Here is a 19,029-nt window from a genome sequence, read left to right as displayed (position 1 = left end):
ACTCACTACGATTCATCTTATTCATTTTTGTGGGCTTATGCAATATCAAGTTCTAATTAAAATGTGGTGTGAGTGATATTGAATAGGGAGGTTTGAAGGGCTGGAAATGACACACTGCTGAAACAATAACGACGCACATTTAAAGAATTCAACCCATGTGACGCTTTGACATGAAACACTTCTTGAACTGAAAGAATTTCTGTTTAAATTCCAGAAAAAATTCCAAACGAGGTCTCAGAGAAATGAATCAGGGCAGGAAATGACTGAATCAGAGATTGATTGATATTTGGAAATTCACAGATTCATGGACATTGAATAGAAAAATAAAACGTTTCCAGGTTAAAGGTTCACAAGTCCATGGTTATGAATTATTCTTTTCTTTTTAAAGTGAACTAGTCTCCTTCAAACGTAACGGTGGAGGCCGGTGGTTTGGTGGGAGACGGAGCGCCGCTGGGATCTGCAGCCGTCCTTCCCCTCTGGATGCGACTCGCCGCCACTCTGACTGCTGCTGAGGAGAGAGAACAACTGGAGCGCTTCAAACGGGCTTCACAGGGGATTCCAGCTGTGTGGCACCTTCGTTTGGACTGACAGGCCGTTGGAGGACGAGGATTTATGTCATTTGATCGCTGACTCGCAGAGGTAAGGCTCTTCTATTTCTCATCAATTGAACCTAAAAGACCTCGACTGCCTCTATGTGCCGTTTCTGAAACGAAGCACCGGCACCAACGAAATGCACTTTACTGCCGACTCCGTTTGAATGGATGAAGCACCTGTTACACGCTACACGTTCGGCTTTTGCTAAATCAGAAATACAGCTGCGATCAAAGTTACTAAAAATCCAATAATGTGACTGATCTCATCAAGTGTTTGATGTGGATTTGACTGTTCCGTATTATAAAATCACTTGTTCATTGACCCTCTTGTCATCTATTGATCGGTCAGTCGGTGGCCATGGAAACGTGGAGACGTGATCACACAACCATCTTAAAGGGACAGTAATGTGTTGGTCCTCTTCTTTCAACTAAATGCTCACGCAAACCAGAATACATCCAAAAAACTCATTTGTATTCTATTCCGTACGCATGTTTGTAGAAGCCCTGTTTGTGACAACATTAAGCACACAAATAAAAAGCTGATGTATCATTATAAACATTACTGTTCAACCTCTTCAGCTCAGCTTTCCGATGTGGCCGTCAGATGAAGCCGTTGACTTCCACTCCAACATACCGGTGCCGGTGGACGTAACGGTGGCTGTGGTCTACTCTCTCTTTGGTGAGTAAAGTCAACACCATTTCAAACCCACGTTAATGCTGTAATGTACAACTCATACTCAATAACACAGACACTGCTGTCGATGACTTTTCTACTTGTTCTGCTCAAGCTGAAGCGAGTCACAGCCTGAGCGAGTCACAGCCCGAGCTCACGCTGCGCAGCCTCTTCATCGTGTATTTCCATGCACACGTTTTACACATTCCCCTTCAACTGGTATATAATACTACGTACGTGCATCCCTTCCATCTACGTTTACTCTGTTTATGAATGAATTCCTCACTCGTCTGACCTCTGATAATGGAGAGAGAGAAACACGCCAACTATCATCCCGGGTTTGGATCGTCCTGGGACAATCCACCATGACAAATACACCCACAAAACAGTTGAGATTTGAGAAATACTTTGTGAAATCCCCCGTTTACTGATACAGATTTGACAGTACGTATTTAAGCAAGTTCACTTTACAATGTTTAAATGCTGTATTAGTTAAGAGTGCTTGTAGGGCTTTCTGTGTGCTGTGGACTTAAAGGCCGATCCGTTTGACCTGCGACCTGAGGGGAGGAAACCCGTGCGAGTGAACCGCTGCGTTCACTGACCGTTGCTGGTTGTTAAATAGGAACCACGAGGCCACCAGAACACGTCAGAGTTCTCACGTCATTGATACCGCCAAACACGTTAATAAAAATAAATCTGGTATTTTTAGGGACTTATACAAAAAAAAGCCCCTTGTGATAGTTAAAATACTTTAAATGCTTCTGGCTCGTTGTGATTCGATTGTGCTTCATTTGCTCTGCAGGAGTCTGTTCTCTGGTTGGCAACAGCACGCTGCTGTACGTCTCGTACAAGAAGAGGCGCCTCCTGAAGCCCGCCGAGTTCTTCATCATCAACCTGGCCGTCAGTGACCTGGGCCTGACCCTGTCGCTGTACCCCATGGCGATAACTTCCAGCTTCTATCACAGGTATTACACGCAGTGTTAGCAGGGATCAAAGGCACGAGGGTCCGTTGGGAGAATACGAAACTGTAGGGAAGATCGTTTATTCCGTAGGTTGGTCTTTTAAATCAGACAGCCTTCCATATTTCATGGTTCGTTTAACGTCGTGGTTGGTTAGCGGTGTGATTGCCTGTGGCTTCACAGATGTGGAGTGTCACGCTGTTCCCCTCTTCTCCCTCTCGCCCGTTGGTCTTTCTTCCTGGTTTCTCTTTGTCACATAACCTCCTGTGCAGGTGGCTGTTTGGGAAGACCGTGTGCTCCATATACGCTTTTTGCGGCATGTTGTTTGGCATCTGCAGCCTCACCACTCTCACGCTGCTGAGCACGGTGTGCTTTGTGAAAGTATGCTACCCGCTCTATGGTAAGTCTTCACATAACCTATTCATGTCCAACCAAACGCCACAAGATTTTAAGTGGCTGATTCATCTGTTGCAGGACACTAAATTATAACCCCCCTCCCCTTTATAGAGACGTGCACGATGGCTTTCTTTTATTACTCCACAAGCCTTCCAAACCCTTAAACCCTTAAAACCTCACGATTAATTGCTCCTCATGTTGGTGTACCTCAAGGTCCACCACTGGGTCCGCTGTCACTTAGCTTGTCCCTAAATAACCTGCCTACTGTACACTCTAAAAAATGTCACCGTAAATTAACCGTATTTTACTGGCAGCAAAGACGCCAGGAATTTACCATTTTTTACGGTATAATACCGTAAATGTGTTTGTGTTATAAATAAACATCATCGTATCTCATTTTGATGACTTACAGGACCTGTTTTTCAGTGGCTGACGTGGGCTTCCATACATTAACCTACAACAGATGTAGATGGATTGTGATTCACTGCACTTGTATTTCCACCACTTAATGAAATATATGTAACATGCAGTTGAATTACGGTAGTCTGCTATTATCGTAAATTGACAGGTGTAACTGTTTATTCATGACATTGGCCGTTAATTTACAAGCATGGGATGGAAATTTAACGGTATGTTAGTTATTATGACATAATGTAAGATACCGTTAGAAATGCACCGTAAATTTACAGCAATTTGTTCATAGTTTGGTTGTCTTTCTTTAATTTGTGGGGAATTAAATGCAAAAGTATACAGTTATAAGGAAACGATAACATTCTGGTATTTATAACACAAAAACAGTTACCAGTGTCGACTGCCAGTAAATTGCAGTTAATTCACAGTAAAATTGGTAGAGGTTTACGGTAACATACAGTAATCCATTATACGGTAACATACTGTATTCTACAGCAGTATACCATAAAAAAACAGCAAATTACTGGGATCCGCTGCCAGTATCTTACCGTTAATTGACTGTAAAGTTCACGCCAATTTACTGTAATCCATTTTGTGGTAACATAATGTAAAAACCATTTACGGTATTATACCGTAAAATAACGGTAAATTCCTGGCGCCCTTTTCCCAGTAAGTTACCGTTAATTTACGGTAAAACATTTTTAGAGGGTAGTTGTGCCAGAATCTTTCTTCTGACAGGGAACAGGTTTAACTGGGCTCACGGCCGCCTGCTGGTTGGCTGCACGTGGCTCTACGCGCTGCTGTTTGCCTGCTGCCCGCTGGCCCACTGGGGGAAATACGGACCGGAGCCGTACGGCACCGCCTGTTGCATCGACTGGCGCCTTTCCAATCAGCACCCTGCGGCCCGCTCCTACACCGTGGCGCTGTTCATCTTGTGCTACATCGTTCCGTGCTGTGTGATTGTTGCTTCGTACGCGAGCATTCTGGTCGCGGTGCGCGCATCCCGCAGGAACATGGAGCGCCACGTGTCGAGGCACACGCACATGAGCAGCCTGCAGACTATTATTGTGAAGGTAAGTCTGACCAACCAATATAATTACATCAATCATGTCAAAGATATGAACTGCTTTATATAATATGGACTATTAAGCGCTTTTAATATTCTTTAAAACTTAAGGGGATTAAGGGGAGAATATCATTTGTCCTCATCCTTAAGGACAAATGTCCTTTAGTGAGATTTCTTCACTCCATTTCACGAGGCAATTGGCAGTGACCTGAATAGATCCTCCAGTGATGGAGCTTCTCATTAGCAGGAACTGGCTTTGGTTGTTGTGCGATGGACCAGGAGGGACTGATGCCTTTACTGATAAATGATCATCGACATCATCATCATTATCATCATCATCATCATCATAAGCTTTTTAGAATAACTCACAGGAAGAAAAGGTTCCTGTTGGACAATAAGCTTTTCAGGTTGTAAAAATGAGGCTCACGTTCAGTCTGCCATCACAGTCCCTGTTTAGGATGTGTGCTTCTAAAAGATAAGTTGGGTGAAATCTTTATTTTTCTTGTAGTCACCAAATAATCCACATATGTACATCATGATCAATTTGTAAGGTCATGCCTCTTTTTTCTAAAGTATGTTGTTCCATTTCAAACAGCACAAATTCCACTTTTCTCTTGCGTGATCTTTTCCCTGCAAGCTGAGCGTTGCTGTCTGCATCAGTTTCTTTGCCGCATGGAGCCCCTACGCCGCGGTGTCGATGTGGGCGGCCTTCGGACACATCGAGAACATCCCTCCTCTGGCGTTCGCCTTGCCGGCCATGTTCGCCAAGTCCTCCACCATCTACAACCCAATCATCTACCTGATGCTGAGGCCGAATGTCCGCAGGGTGCTGTGCAGGGACCTGGCTGCTCTGTGCAACGCCTTTCTGAAGGACTGCCTCTGCCATCGGTGCTGCTCCAAGACCGAGATCAGTGCCGGACTTCCCTCGGTCAGCAGAAAGGACGACAGAATCCCTCCGTCCGACGCCTGCGCTCGGCCTCCCGCGGCAGCGTTACACGGCTGTGAGAGGCGCATGGACGCGTTTGAATGCTTCAGACACTACCCCCAAAAGTGCAGCGTCGCTAACTTTGCTGCCCCGTGTGAGGACCAAGACGCCCCACTTCCCCCAACACATAAGCAGAAGACTCCAGGCGTGTGCCACAGGACGTCTCTGCTGGCCGTCATGTGTGCCAAAAGGACTTCGGAAATAGACAACTTCCAAATTAATTTAGAGATGGTTCCGGGACACGCAAAAGTGGCTTGGCCCTGATGTTTGACCTTAATCCGAGATGTTCACAGATGATCTCTTGTGTTCTTTCGGGGAATCTATTTAGCAATGCTAAATGCTTCTCCAGGGTTTTGGCAGAAGCAAAGAAACGTATTTACCTTTTGTCCCCCGCTGCACTTTTTTTATTTAAATACAGACAGCTACAATTTAAGAAGAATTCAATCCCCGAGTCTGGACTTTAGCTCTTCCAGCAACTTCATTTTCTATTATTACCCGATGTTTTACCTTAACACATCTGGATTTAAGGAAGTGCTTATAATTTACTACACGTTTAACCACAGGCACTTTAAATCCCCTAAAAACTTGATTTCAAAAGTATTTCTCCACGTCCTGAATGTTAACGAATCTAGAAGCAACGATGTGCTCATCGTGTTCCAACTCACCAACTGGCTGCTAGCATCGCCTTAATGAAGCCGAGGGGAAGCTGACTGGGAACAGTGGGAGCATGAGTCACTGTCTTCTGGTTGTGCAGCAGCAGCATGCGTGTGTGTGTGTGTGTGTGTGTGTGTGGTTGTGCGGTCTCATTAGAACAGCTGTTACATGACGGGTATGTGGTTCATGATGCTCGATCAATTATCGGTGTGCACACAACGCTGCTGCATATTATTAATACACTGCACGATATGAGTGTGTCGAACTGTTTGCATTCTGTATGTGTGGCAGTGTTTGTGTCTTTAGTTTGTCTGCCAAACCATATTGTACATTTTCATGTCACTACGATGCAGAGAAAGGGAACAAAGACACATCACACCATCGGTCCAGTCTAAATATGCAGCTGTAGATAAATCCATCAGAGGAGAATCAAGTTCCGTGTAACCTGTAATTGCTGTGCTGTGATTCCATTGTGTGGATTAAACGTGATTGTGTTGGGATTCAGGCCTCTGGACCAGAACCATTGGAGTCCAGCGGCAGTTTCTGTTCCACAGCCAAAGATCGACCTTCATCAACGGTCATCAACGGTCATCTAATGGAACTCGGTCTGGAATACGCTTGTTTACCTGATTCTTCATGACTTGTTACGTCGTGGGGCTCATGCGTTTAATTAGATTTAATCGGTCTCAATAGGATACAATTTTACCAGCGTCCCTAAATCTGACGGAACAATGATGTAATTATTGTTAAGAAACTACAAAGCCTGTTTACATTTGATCAATAATCCCTTTTGGTGCGAGAGGATTGATTCTCTGGTGTTTACTGATTATTTAACTCAGCAGGTGAAGAACAGAAAAGGCATCACACTATCATCACATCTGTAATCCATTAAACGGGACTTCAAAGGGGAAACATCTGGGAGTTAAGATAATAATAATGTCGGTTTGTCTGTTGCACATCAGATTGAGACTTGAGTCCTGAAGGGAAAAGTGCTTTTAAGTGATGTGATATTTTGTGTTTCCCAATTCAGTGGCATATTGAGTCATAAATCCCAGAAAATAGCGATTATCTTACTGCAGCACTTACTACATCTCAATGATGCTCTTTTTAATGGGTTTTCGATTCAGATGCTTTAAGATCCGTTGTTACCACAAACTTTAGGTCTGTTAGTGTTGATATTGTTGACCCTTCAATCTCATTTAGAAGTGAAAGCCCTGAAGATGTTTTCATTTTGTTAAAATCCATTAACTAGTTGCATACGATAACTAACAGATCAGAAGTAAACACTCAACTAGAAACTGTTCAGTGCGGTTTATGAAATACATTTCATTTGGAATTTGAATGTTTCAAGTGTAAAAATGGCGTTGACACAGAATCAGGTTCGGGGAAAGCTGCTGTTGAGGGATGAGATTGTGAGACGACATTAATATCGTCTTTAATGGAACAATGCAGCACCCGGATCTCAGCTCAGTGAACACGCTCACTCTCACCCGCAGCTTGGTAGTAATTCATATACCTTTACAGAAATGAGAGCACATTCAGTGATCTAAAGCACAACACAGACTTCTATCTACTCGGGAATAAAAGGTCAACAGAGGCTTGTTACATAAAAATGACACTTTATTTTTTTTACCGTCTTGTCAACAAATTTACCTGTTTTCGTGAGTCTTTGTGTTTCTCCCACATGACTCCTCTTTATTTAAAGCTACAGCAACTGAGAAAACGTATTACACAACCCCTGTTTCTCTTTCAAAATATGACTTTTGTATCAATTCTTGTTCCATCTCCCACGTGAATACAAAAGGCAATTATTACTTGATATTTAATAACATACAATGATTATGAAATCCTATGATGAGTCAAATCTGAACATCGACTGTGTGAGTTTGATAGTCAGTTATTTGAAAAGGCACCCAGCGCTTATAGACCGTCACAATAAAGGTCCAGTGATGGTTCTAATCCGTAAACATGAGCTCTGTGGTCATTATGATGATCAGCAAATTGTTTTTTTCCTACTAAGATGAAGCCGAAGCTGAGATTTAGCACCAACATTCTACGCACGTCAGAGACGATACATGAACCCAAAGGTAATGGGTCAATAGTGGTTTTGGTCTGTTAAATGATTCAAACCGTTCAAAAACTGCAACCATCGCAGGTAGAAAGTCATTTGGAGTGATGATGGGAAGCTCATCGGACCGAGGAGGAAGAACCGCAGGTGTCACAAATGCTGTGGATGACGTCTACCTTCACTTGGCCCTCCAGAGCGCGACAAAGCTTCCCGATGGTGCAGCCCATCCTCCCGTTCTTCATCTTCCATTGCTCCAGCATCTGGTGCACCATCTCTGGCAGGCCGTCGCGGTCACAGTCATGCTCGATGGTCTCTATTTCCACGGCGGTCAGATCCAGTCGGCGCGCAAGACGCTTCCATTTGGCTCCGACGTTTTTCCTCACCAGATCCAGGTGCTCCTCGGTCACAGCGTGGTCCTCTGAAAGACACGCGGGACAAATCTATCAGGTCCAATGAGGTGTGTTACTGCTAATAAACACTTTTCTAACATTCGTATCGATAATGAAGGAAAATGGAAGTTGCAGCTCTGATAACAAACAGTCGTGTTGGCAAATCGAGCAGCAACAAATTACGTTTTTGACTCACCACATTTCACAATGCGTTCTGTGATGGTAGACGAAGCCGGGTCGGATGGCCCCGACTCTAAACTACTGATGGAATCGTAACTTCTGATATGCATCGTGTTGTTGCTCCCAATCTGGATGCCGCTGGCATTGGTTATCATGAGAGATGCTGGAACGGCACGGAGCAACAAACCAATACACCAGAGTCAAAAGGTGACAGGAGAAGCAGTGAACACCTCAGGCCTGTAGATCTAGAACCTACTGAACAAACACGCGTGTTGGTATGTCAGTACCTGAATCTTGTTGTGAGAAGCCCTTGTTAGGGGTCAGGAGACGCCCGGGGCCGAAGGCAGGAGCGGACGTTTCAGACACAGGGTAAGCTGGACACGAACGCTGGCGGTCGTAGTGGGAAAGTGGATCCTGCTGGTTGAACTGGGACGGAGAAGGCGAGCTGGCAGACGTCGACATGGTGTACCACGACGGTGGGGAAGAGTTCTGGGAGCCATGTCCCGCGGTGGGGCGATAACAAGCCTCTTCCTGGCTGCTGGGCTGCACCGGCCCCGCTTTTGTCCAAGAAAGGACAGAGGACGCGGCGGGTCTGTCAGGCTCCGGTCGCCTGGCGACGAAATCTGAGGGGCTGACGTGGTTCGGCAGGAAAGGGTGCGAGTGGCTGTGAGGGAGGCAGCGGGCGCCGCCCTGCTGGTCCTCGCGGTAATAGCTGCCGTGTTTGTGGTACTGGAACTCCCGGGCCAGTTTCTCCTCCAGATCTGAAGGCGTCTCGCCCGCCTTTGCATCCGTCTGGAGAGAGTCCACGGGCGGCTGGTGCTGGAGGCCGTGCAGGTCCTCAATGCTGGCTTCAACCGGCTCGGGTACACTTCCGTCTGAACTCAGCAGCGGTGCTGGACAATCTGCAGGGCGAGGAGAGGGGTGGAAGCAATGAAGCAAAGACGCGTCTTGCTTTCCGGGCGTTTGGAACATTGATTAGCGTTAGCATTAGCGTTACCAACAGTGCTCACCAGCGGATAAACAATCCTGAGTCATTGACAAAGACTTCATCTTCTCAATGAGTTCCTCTGGGCCTTCATATATTTTCTGCAGACAAACCACAAGCATCATTACCATGTGAAATATTCAGAGTTTTCATCTGACTTTCTGTTAATCTCAGATCTACTGCTTAGCCTTAACCACGCACAATCCTCCTTCGAACATATATTTTATACGTACCCTGAATTCCAGTACATCGTCCTCTACGTGGGGTTCAAGCCTCTCCGCGTAGACGGGAAGGAAGAAGTCGTAGCCCTCTGGGAGCAAAGGGAGGGAAGGGATGAGACGTAATCAACTGAAGGGGTCAAATGCTCGAAACTCAAGAACAGAAAAGAAGAAAGGAAATACAACTTCTTCTTTCTTGATCCACATAAGAACATCCGCTCTAATGTACACAACACAGTCCTAAAGTGCACCTTTAAATGTGGGCCGTTGCAGCGGATTGGGACCCCAGCACCTCCTCATAAGCGCAATCATCTCTTCGAGCGCGTCGCCGGGAATCAGGCTCTCCTCCGGTCGTTCCCCCTTCTGGACACACTGGCTGATTTGTTCTTCACTCCTTGCATCTGGACAAAGACACGTTTGGTTGTCTCCGCGAGGTGAGCAGTTTGAAACTGTGAATATGGTCTGATTTAACTAAACAGCAGCAAACCAGACACGGTGTACCTATTCATGGGTAACACGTGTATTATCATGGGGACTTTGGCGTGTTTTGACTTCCCAACTCACTTGCGTAGGGCTCTTCCCCCGTGAGGATCACCCAGAGCACAATTGCAAAGCTGTAGACGTCGGACTTCTCAGTGGAGGCTGTGTGTACGCTCTGCAGGTGCTCAGGGGCCATGTAGCTCAGGGTGCCGGCCCCTCTCACCTCTGCTGATCGCCCCATGAGACTCCTCTTGCGAGATTCCTCCTTCGTCAGTTTGCTCCACGTGCGGCTGGTGGCCAGGCCAAAGTCTGCAATCTACAAAACACGCAGGAGGGTGCTCACGGTTACCATGGCTGCACACGCTCGGGGGGTCAGAATCACACGCGTGTCATGGGCCTCGGTGCGACTCACCTTGATGTGAAAATCCTTGTCCACTAAAATGTTTCCTGGCTTGATGTCCTTGTGTATGACTTGCCTCTCCGTGAGGTACACCATCCCTTCCAGAATCTCTGAGATGAATCTGCCCTTGATGGACAGCGGCACGGCGACCTGTGGACATTTGTGTTTTTGTATTAATGCATCCATTCCTGCAGCTGCAAACCACGGATGCAATGTGGAGGCGCTGACGGAGTCACGGGTATTGAACCGGACAGTTCATAAGGCGCTGACCGTTTCCAGCAAGCTTGACAGGTTGCCTCTGGGGATGAGTTCCATAACTAGTGAGCAGTCTCGGTCTTCCATGATCACCCCCAGCAACTTCACCACCCGTTCATGGGTCAGGCTCGCCATGACGTTCCCCTCCTCCAGCAGCGACTTTTGACTCCTCCTGGATTGATGGAGGTAGAAGTTGTGAGGACTTACAGTGGGTTCAGGGAAAGAAACTGGGACGCAGCGATGCGATACTTGGATCCGATGTCAATCATGACGTGATTGATCCCCATCAAATAGCGTCTTTGACATCATCATTATAGAATTCTCTATTTCTGCTATCAAGTACCATAATTCAGACAAGCCGCAGCAGATGTGTAAACAGATGTTATGTTCAGGGAAGCATATAGGCATTTTGTATTTGGTACACTAGAGATTTTAAGTTTTGCTGGACGTACAGAATCTAAATCCTAAATGACGCCCATTTCCACCACTGGGATGAAAATCAGAACCCAGGTCATCACTTTGAGAAGGTCTCTCATCATAAGGACTGTTTTGTTTCATCGCAGTGGGGGAAAAGGCCTTTGAACGTGTCCAAAGTGCATTTGAAACACGAATATGAATTTAGTTCTTCTCAGAGAAGCGGATCAGTACGTGGAAGCATCAATATCTGAAAAACATCCGCATTCCAGAGAGAGTCGTTCACAGCCGAAGCTCCTTCCTAACGAACGACACTTGGCGATGAGGCCAAACTGAACCGAGCGGAGCTGCGCGCAGAGTTCTGGGCGACGCGGCGCATGACTCCTGCGCGCGGGGAAAACCCGGCGGACACGCGCAGAACTTACACGCTGCTCAGCGGCCCCGTGTACATGGTCTTCAGCACCACCTGGCCGAGGGTGACGTGGTAGCACAGGTAGACTTCTCCAAAGCTTCCGTAGTCCAGGGGCTCTTTTTTGATGAGATCGGCCGACCTCACGTGGAGCGCGGACGGCGGCGCGGTGGCCATCGCCGGTCAGCCGAGCGACACACACACTCACACTCACACACACACTCACAAACTCACACTCACACCGCAGCAATACGCATAACAGAGTGGCCACACCTGGAATATTAACGAGGCAACGCAAAGAAAAAGAAAAGAAAATGCAAATACGCGGATGAGACGAGGGGGGAGACGCGGACGTGGGAGACGTCCGAGTGCGTGACGAGGAATCCAGGAAGTTCTCGAGAAGTGAGGAGCAGTGACGCTCCAAAACGAAACACAGAACAGATGAGGAAGTAAGAACAAAAAAAACAAAACATTCCCCCTTTATCTTCTTTTGTTTTCCTTGTTGGAGGCAAGTTCGCTGCTTTCTGTCGGGTTACAAAAATTACACACATGTAAACTGATGGACAGTATTTCAAAATACATCGTTATGAAATAATTAACGAAATGATCCACATGTATCAATACTCTCCAGGACTATTCATTTGAATGTACATGTTGTTTTGTCGGTGTGAATAGGGCTCTGGTAGCGTTTAAAAACCCGGAAATGAGTTCACATCTGAGCACTTCCGGTTTGAAGGAGCATTTTCTTTTACGGTTTTTAGTTGGATGCCGAAAATAAATCAGTGGTAAAGTTTGAGGAAGGAACTTTTAAAATGTGTATCAAAAATATGACAGTATATGGTTAAACCCGGAGATTAAACATTGGAACGTTTTAGTCTGAAAGGGCTTAACGACGTGCAACTTTATGTTGACGTAGTGACGTGTGCAAAAGCAAACGCGTTTAATTTGAGGTGTTTCATATTAATATGAAATGCATTCTACTCCTTACGACACTACTACTCCTCCTTTGCTTTACTGCACAGACTCAAAATGATCTTTCTTCCCCTTTGTGTGTGTAAGGGGGCATTAAACACACACGTGACGTAAAATGAATTTGGCTTTATTGCTTGCAGTGTAGATCTTCAGAAAGTTATTTTACAGTGAACCCCTTGTGGTTGTACTGCGCCACTGCAACTATGCCCAACATATTTGCTCCAGGCGACCAGCAGGAGACGCAATATGGAAATATTAATACCCCGCGCCCACGTCCCACCCAGCAGCACCCAGCATTCACTGCACCCAGTAGCTGCTGTGACGGTCCCCTGTGGCGTGGCCTTCAGGCTGTTAGAGTTCTTTATACATGGAGACATACAAATGGGACAAACTAATCATTTTCAAAACACAAATGTGGTGCAAAACAATGCAGATTCATTCATTAGTTGACAGTCATAATGCATACAGGTCAATCCATAGTATCGACTGGTCAGATTCTATTAACTAATAAAAGGTTAATTGTTGGGGCAGGACTATAAGACCAAAAATGGGTAACATGATGAATTGATATTTTAGTTTAATTCAATTATTTAGGTTTTAAAAAATCACTCCATGATGTATATTCTCTCGTAAGCCAACTTCTGATATTCATCATTCCGCCCCATTAACATAAACTGTTTTATAATGTTTACATACATATATGTTATAATAAAAAGTGTGAAACAGAGATGCTCGCCAAATCTGAAAGGGGACAAACCTTGTTGTAACTGCAGAAGTGTGAAGCAAACTACAAGCCGAGTGGCCTCCACCGTCCTCATACAGCGGCTTGAACCATCTCCATGACGATGACTAACAAACACGCGTTGGTCTGACGGGTTTACAACCGGCCGCCACGCTTCATATGCACTTCTATTGCATCACTCCAAATAAGCTTCCCCACTCATACCTGGACACCGACCTGGGGTTCAACGGGTGCTGCTGTCCCTCTTGGCCAAATAAATAGAAAAACACAGAGAAAGACGGGGGGGGGGGGGGGGGGTAGGTGTTTTGGTTTCATGGCAAGTGGAACCTGCGTTGACATATTACGACGTTGACGTGGTTTCCGTCGAGGCCGCCGATTCCGTGGGGACTGTGGGGTCAACGGCGGGCGCGGCCGTAGACGCCGCCGTGACCGAGGCTGTGGGGGCGGAGGTTGAGCCGGGCAGGAGGGGGACCCCCCCCTGGGGGAGGAGCGGCGGCAGCTGGGAGGGCAGCATGGTAGGTAGAAGGGGTAAGGGGGCCAGACCTGGGAAGTTGAGGGGTGGGAACGCTGCCAGAGAGGGTACTGAAGAAGAGATTACAGAGGTCAGACAGATACAGATTAAATGAATGTCTCAAATAGCCAGAGGAAATCTTTCGCCATGAATGAAGCCTTTTTTCATCTACCTGCACTTCCTGTTGATCCTAAGGCGCCGCCGCCTGCTAGTGACATGGCGCTGAGGTCTGGGAGTGGCAGGTTGAGGTTGGGCAAGTTGGGAAGCGGAGGCAAGCCACCTGGGAGGGGCAGCAGACCTACACAAGGAGACACGATGTCATCATTAATTCATCCTTAGGAGGCGGCAGCTACATGGCGCTCCGGCTACTTTACTGCAGTGAAGCCACTTGGAAGTGGAGCTCGTTTGAAAAGGGAAACACACACTAGACGTGGATGGACTTTTATGCCACAAGCTACAGCGGAGTTAGCAACTCAGAAAGCTGTCATGAATAAAAAGGTTAATAGCCACAATTTCATAGGATCTCAGACACCGGATATGTTTAGAGAATTTAAGCCGCTCACATTGTTTGAAATGTACACAAACAGTCACAGCTTGTCCTCCTGCGTGTGTGTGTGTGTGTGGTTTAGCAAGAGTACCGTGTGCAGTTCAGGTGTTTACACACTCAGGTACACCTGTTGTACCACTCGTTACACAATACCATCTCTGAACGCACAACTCATGGAACCTTGAGGAGGACGGGCTGCAGCAGTAGAAGACCGGGAGGCCTCTCCTGTCGCCTGAACAGCAAACTGACTACATATCGCACAGGCGCAGCTAAACTGGGCCAGAGAAGAGAAAAGCGCTGCCTGGTCTGACATCAGATGGTCGGGTCAAAACTACATGAAAACATGGATCCATTCTGGCTCGTATCAACGGGTCAGAGTGGTGGTGACGTAATGGCGTGGGAGGGGTTCTCTCGGCACACTTTGGGCCCCTCGGTAGGTCTGAGCGGTTTACCGGTTCAACTGGTATGACGGTTTCAAATTCCCTTACCGTAAAAAAAAAAGGTTTCCACACAGTGTCATACCGGTGTAACGACTGTTGCCGCTCTTCGGCAGGCAGCAAATCTTTTGTTTAACCCTCTTCATCGAGGTTGCAGCGGTCTGAGCTATTTGCCTTACGTGTATATCGAGTCTTGGTTAGAACGTTATACAAGCTAACTCGATGGGCAGTTGCGAGCGAGTTGGCCGGCGAGCGCTGAAGGCTGTTCAGGTGCCGGCGGTCCGTTTCAGTGTTCAACGTGTTTACTTGAGAGAAAGAAAAAAACCTTGATTTAGCAGAACACGTGATGCCCTTTTGTCCATAACGCGCAGGCCTACCCGTAGGACCAGCTGAGCATGGTTTAAATGGCGCAGTCTACCCGAGTGTTGCTGCGGACCACGTCCATCCCTTTAGGACCACAGTGAACCATCTTCTGATGGCTACTTCCAGCAGGACAATGCACCACGTCACAAAGCTCACATGGTCTCAAGCTGGTTTGTAGAACAACACAATGAGTTCACTGCACTCCAACAGCCTCCAGTCCCCACGTCTCAATCCAACAGAGCTCCTTTGGGACGTTGTGGAACGGGAGATTCGCATCATAGACGTGCAGCTTACAAATCTGCAGCAACTGCGTGACGCTATCGCGTCAATATGGACCAAAATCCCTGAGGAGCGAAGAATGAAGGCAGTTCTGAAGGCAAAGGAGGTCCAACCTTTTACCAGCAGAGTGTACCTAATAAAGTGGCCGGTGAGGAAGGGCTGTGTTGTGTTTAAGGCTCACCGACTCAACAGACAGGTGCTCTGAATGGGAACGTTGGGGAATCTCTCACCTGGTAGCGTGGACCCGGGGTGGAAGCCGGTGGGGGCAGGATTCTGTGGAGTGAGTGGGCTGAGGGCGTGGCTGGTGGACGGGAGCAGAGGGACAGTGGGCAAACCTGGAGGGGAGGGGGACACAAAAACCGCCCACAGATATCACGTTACAGGCCGAATGTGATGGAGGAATTGGAACCGGTGAACAAGTAAAACATAAATACCTGTCTGCAGCTCCCTGGGCATGATGGGCGGGGCCGAGCTGATTGACAGGCTAGACAATGAATCTTCAAGGCCAGCAGGGACGGCAGGTCCGGTAGCGGAAGGACTCACTGCAGAGAGTTGGACCTGGAGGAATTTAGGAGTAAAGGTGGAGGTGGTCAAGCAAAGAATGCTGCGGTCAAACAGACGAGGTCACGTTCATTAAAACGGACAAAGAACTGTCACCGACTACGTTGCTCTCTGAACATCGGCCTGCTTTGCTGCTCACATCAATCAGGCAAGTTGCATTTCTAAACTGTGGAAATAGGTTTGTATGAAGTGTGCCGACCTCAGTGAATCCATCCTTCAGCGGACTGACGGGCTCACTGGGAGAGTTTCCAGGGAAGCTGATCTTCTTCCCCTCCTCAAAGGGCCTGGTGGGAATCCTGTGCAGGTATCCGTAGCCAATCCCACATCCGAGGCTGGTAGAAGCAGAGGTAGTTAAGCATCCAAACGGACTAATTCAACTATTTCACACGTGCCTGGTTTCATCCCACTAAATAAATGCCTGTATTTATGCTTTCCAACAAAAGCGCCAGATTAGGGGTGAGTTTGAGAAGACGGGCCGAGGCTAGCTTAGCCTAGCGGGCTAAATGTCCTCTCAGGAGCTACAGCCAGTGAGGGCACAATACATGTGTTTAGGGAAAACGTGAGTAGGGTTGGCCTGCTTTTCATGAGCAAATGAGGAAATTCACAACAACAGCTTACTTTATCTTAGAAATGGATTGTCATATAATTGTAATATAAATTGTATTGACTACCTTTCTACAATAGAAACAGATGCAGGAAAATAACTATATCAATGGGGAATAGTGAAATAAAAATGGTCACAAACATGGTAACAACCAGAGACTGAAGGGCTCTGACTGCAAAGGCAGAAACGCGGTTAATTCTCGACCTGCAATGAACCGTGTGAACAGTTGGAGGCAGCGGAAACCAGTTCTGAACCCAATAGAGACACATGAATACATGATACGCAATTTAAGTAGTACTTTGAATCCATCATTGTTTGCATCTACGTTTACTTCCGGATGGAGCAACATTAGCATTTGTGGTCTAAGTCACATATTCACTCTCCAGATGGTAGAGACTAAAGAAACAAGACTAACAGCAGAAATGTAATTTGACCATAACTCAACATATTCAGACCACCATCATGAAAAAACATAAGGTAACTCCTCTCATCTGCAGCTTGGTAGAAGTTACCTCCCCTCTCCTCCCCAGGCACTGTTAGGTGTGATGATCACTTCTCTGCAGTTGTCTGTGTCAGTGTTGTACACGTAGAGCTTCAGTCCTTTCCCCTCATGGCTTTCTATTAACGAGAACAGGTCCTCAGACTGCAGATAAAGTCACAGAGATGTAGATTAAAATTAGGAGACGCACAATCTCAATGATTATCAGGTGATTATGTTCAGGGGTGACGGCTGCAGGGACCTTAAGTGACAATAAACTACCTCATTCATAACGGTGTCGGCTCCAATGATGTAGTCTGTGTGCGGCCGTAAGCCAGCGAGGGTCGCCGGGGAATTAGGCTCTACTTCCTGGTCAAGAGAAAAGGGGCAGAACATGTTTACAAACGGCACCACATGAAACAATACGATACAGATTACAATTCGATTACTTACCAGCACGTGCCAAACATTCTCATTGGCTCCTTCGAAGCTACAGAAACGAATAGAGACGCCCAGCAAGCCCTGCCCCCCCCACAGGTTGCTGGGGGTGACTGTAGACTCCCGCAGCTCCAGGGTCTTGGAGGAGTAAACCAGCATCTTGAGTGGTTTCTCAACACTGGCTTTCAGCAAGTCTTTTAAGGTGTCATTGTCCTTGTTCTGTGGAAAAGCGGAGGGCGATTTTAAATCAGTGTCTTACGACTCGTATTTGGTTCTGCTAGAGACGGTTGCCGGCCTTCCTCACCAGTCTGGTGTTGTTGATGGAGACAATAAAATCAAAGAAAGGCTCCAGTCCTGCGCGGTGTCCTGGCGAGTTCTCCTGAACCTGCACAAAGACCAGAGAAAACCTGAGCTGCTGCCGGACTGCGACCATCATGCATTAACTGGTCCTTGGTATTCTGCACATGGAGCAACAGGCTGGACGGATGTGAGCAGGTAGTGACTCCCCACTCTCGCTTACTTTAACAGAAAAACAAACAGAGGTCACACAGGTATCATTTAACCTCAGTGCCGCTTGTGATACACAGCTGGACGGGACCCCCACTATGTGTGGATGGGACCCGGGCCTCTGTGCTCCACCACTGCATTAACGACGGTGTTTCCTAGTTGAGTATCGGGCTCCTTATGCTGTCGCCTGGCGGCTCTGATAGTTAAGCCTCGTTAGTGGTAGTTAGCTCCAAGCTAGACCCGTGTAAGCAGATGTTTGGAGAATAAACCCGGTGCTAGCAGAACCAGCTTTGCAGCTGTCATTCGGTGTGGCTGCGTAGCTAGCTCCGGCTAGCTAGCACACCGGTGGTTAGCCTCTGCTAAGCACGGCGCGGACACACACACACACACACAACATTTAAACGGGACGCCGTGTGCGACGGTGGCGACACTCAACGCACGGACCCTGTTTTCCTTTTCCCACACGGAGGCCCGAGCGGTCATCCCCGGCCTCTGGTCAACACACAGCAGGCACTCATCCGCCTCTGGCCGGACGCTAAGCTAGCGGCTAGCGGCAGGCTGCGGATGCTACGAACTCACCCGGAGGACGTGGTAGCCCTCGGAGCCTCCGCCCGGTATCTCCACACTCTGCGCACCTCCCATGGTTTTGCACTTCTAAGGCTTTTTCGGTCTTAACGGCGGCTTGTTACCCAGCCGAGGAGAGAAGCCTTCACGCCTCCACGCACCGGGTACACGTCGCCAAACGCCGAGCGGGGTGCTGCGCATGCGCGGTGACGTGGCAGGAAGTAAGACTCAATTTACAAATTGCAATTTCCCAAAAGGTTTCTTCTTGTTTTCAGGTCATCAACATCCAATTGTAGAGTCGCCTTGAAACAACCAGCATATTTCAAAAGCACTACTGTAATTTCAATATGTACACATATATACTTTCTATAGGCCTTTGTGTCCCGTCTATATGGGGCAGAGGGCAAGTTATTAAAACGTGAATCTGATCTTTGGCAGGAGCCTTTGCCTTAATACAATAGTGCCTAGAGTCCCATCTGAGCTTTTTATAT

General features: G+C 47.3%; 3 protein-coding genes across 3 annotated transcripts; 1 reads left to right on the top strand and 2 right to left on the bottom strand.

Moving 5' to 3' along the window:
* Positions 1-1,184: 1,184 nt before the first annotated feature.
* opn7a (opsin 7, group member a) lies at positions 1,185-6,009 on the top strand. Its single transcript, XM_040170414.2, has 5 exons — positions 1,185-1,272; positions 2,069-2,231; positions 2,498-2,625; positions 3,771-4,105; positions 4,736-6,009. The coding sequence occupies exons 1-5, from the start codon at positions 1,185-1,187 to the stop codon at positions 5,345-5,347; spliced, it is 1,326 nt and encodes a 441-aa protein (XP_040026348.2). The 3' UTR covers positions 5,348-6,009.
* Positions 6,010-7,339: 1,330 nt separating this feature from the next.
* ripk1l (receptor (TNFRSF)-interacting serine-threonine kinase 1, like) lies at positions 7,340-12,240 on the bottom strand. The gene is made up of 10 exons (XM_040170409.2): positions 11,552-12,240; positions 10,728-10,884; positions 10,470-10,607; positions 10,142-10,373; positions 9,829-9,978; positions 9,593-9,669; positions 9,385-9,460; positions 8,662-9,276; positions 8,391-8,537; positions 7,340-8,223 (listed from the first exon to the last, which is right to left on the bottom strand). The coding sequence occupies exons 1-10, from the start codon at positions 11,710-11,712 to the stop codon at positions 7,925-7,927; spliced, it is 2,052 nt and encodes a 683-aa protein (XP_040026343.2). The 5' UTR covers positions 11,713-12,240; the 3' UTR covers positions 7,340-7,924.
* A 378-nt stretch (positions 12,241-12,618) lies between these two features.
* On the bottom strand, positions 12,619-18,782 carry gorasp2 (golgi reassembly stacking protein 2). The gene is made up of 10 exons (XM_040170415.2): positions 18,554-18,782; positions 17,772-17,852; positions 17,483-17,686; positions 17,312-17,398; positions 17,064-17,194; positions 16,147-16,279; positions 15,821-15,944; positions 15,617-15,721; positions 13,933-14,058; positions 12,619-13,831 (listed from the first exon to the last, which is right to left on the bottom strand). The coding sequence occupies exons 1-10, from the start codon at positions 18,614-18,616 to the stop codon at positions 13,590-13,592; spliced, it is 1,296 nt and encodes a 431-aa protein (XP_040026349.1). The 5' UTR covers positions 18,617-18,782; the 3' UTR covers positions 12,619-13,589.
* Positions 18,783-19,029: the final 247 nt, after the last annotated feature.

This window comes from Gasterosteus aculeatus, chromosome 3 (assembly GCF_964276395.1).
Source record: "Gasterosteus aculeatus chromosome 3, fGasAcu3.hap1.1, whole genome shotgun sequence".
Lineage (NCBI taxonomy): Eukaryota > Metazoa > Chordata > Actinopteri > Perciformes > Gasterosteidae > Gasterosteus > Gasterosteus aculeatus.
Note: the sequence above shows the minus strand (reverse complement) of the source record. Positions and strands in the feature narration are given on the sequence as shown.

Bases quoted from the DNA above. Each gene is read 5' to 3' on its own strand.
- gorasp2 (XM_040170415.2), bottom strand. From the start codon at position 18,616: ATGGGAGGTGCGCAGAGTGTGGAGATACCGGGCGGAGGCTCCGAGGGC. The intron at 17,687-17,771 runs GTGAGGAAGGCC...GCTTTTCCACAG, and splicing joins CCATCAACAACACCAGACTG to AACAAGGACAATGACACCTT. The intron at 15,722-15,820 runs GTATTTATGTTT...CCTCCCCTCCAG, and splicing joins GCCCAGGGAGCTGCAGACAG to GTTTGCCCACTGTCCCTCTG.
- ripk1l (XM_040170409.2), bottom strand. From the start codon at position 11,712: ATGGCCACCGCGCCGCCGTCCGCGCTCCACGTGAGGTCGGCCGATCTC. The intron at 9,979-10,141 runs GTGAGTTGGGAA...GTCTTTGTCCAG, and splicing joins GGGGGAAGAGCCCTACGCAA to ATGCAAGGAGTGAAGAACAA. The intron at 9,670-9,828 runs GTGCACTTTAGG...CTTTGCTCCCAG, and splicing joins GCAACGGCCCACATTTAAAG to AGGGCTACGACTTCTTCCTT.
- opn7a (XM_040170414.2), top strand. From the start codon at position 1,185: ATGTGGCCGTCAGATGAAGCCGTTGACTTCCACTCCAACATACCGGTG. The intron at 2,232-2,497 runs GTATTACACGCA...CCTCCTGTGCAG, and splicing joins ACTTCCAGCTTCTATCACAG to GTGGCTGTTTGGGAAGACCG. The intron at 4,106-4,735 runs GTAAGTCTGACC...TTTCCCTGCAAG, and splicing joins TGCAGACTATTATTGTGAAG to CTGAGCGTTGCTGTCTGCAT.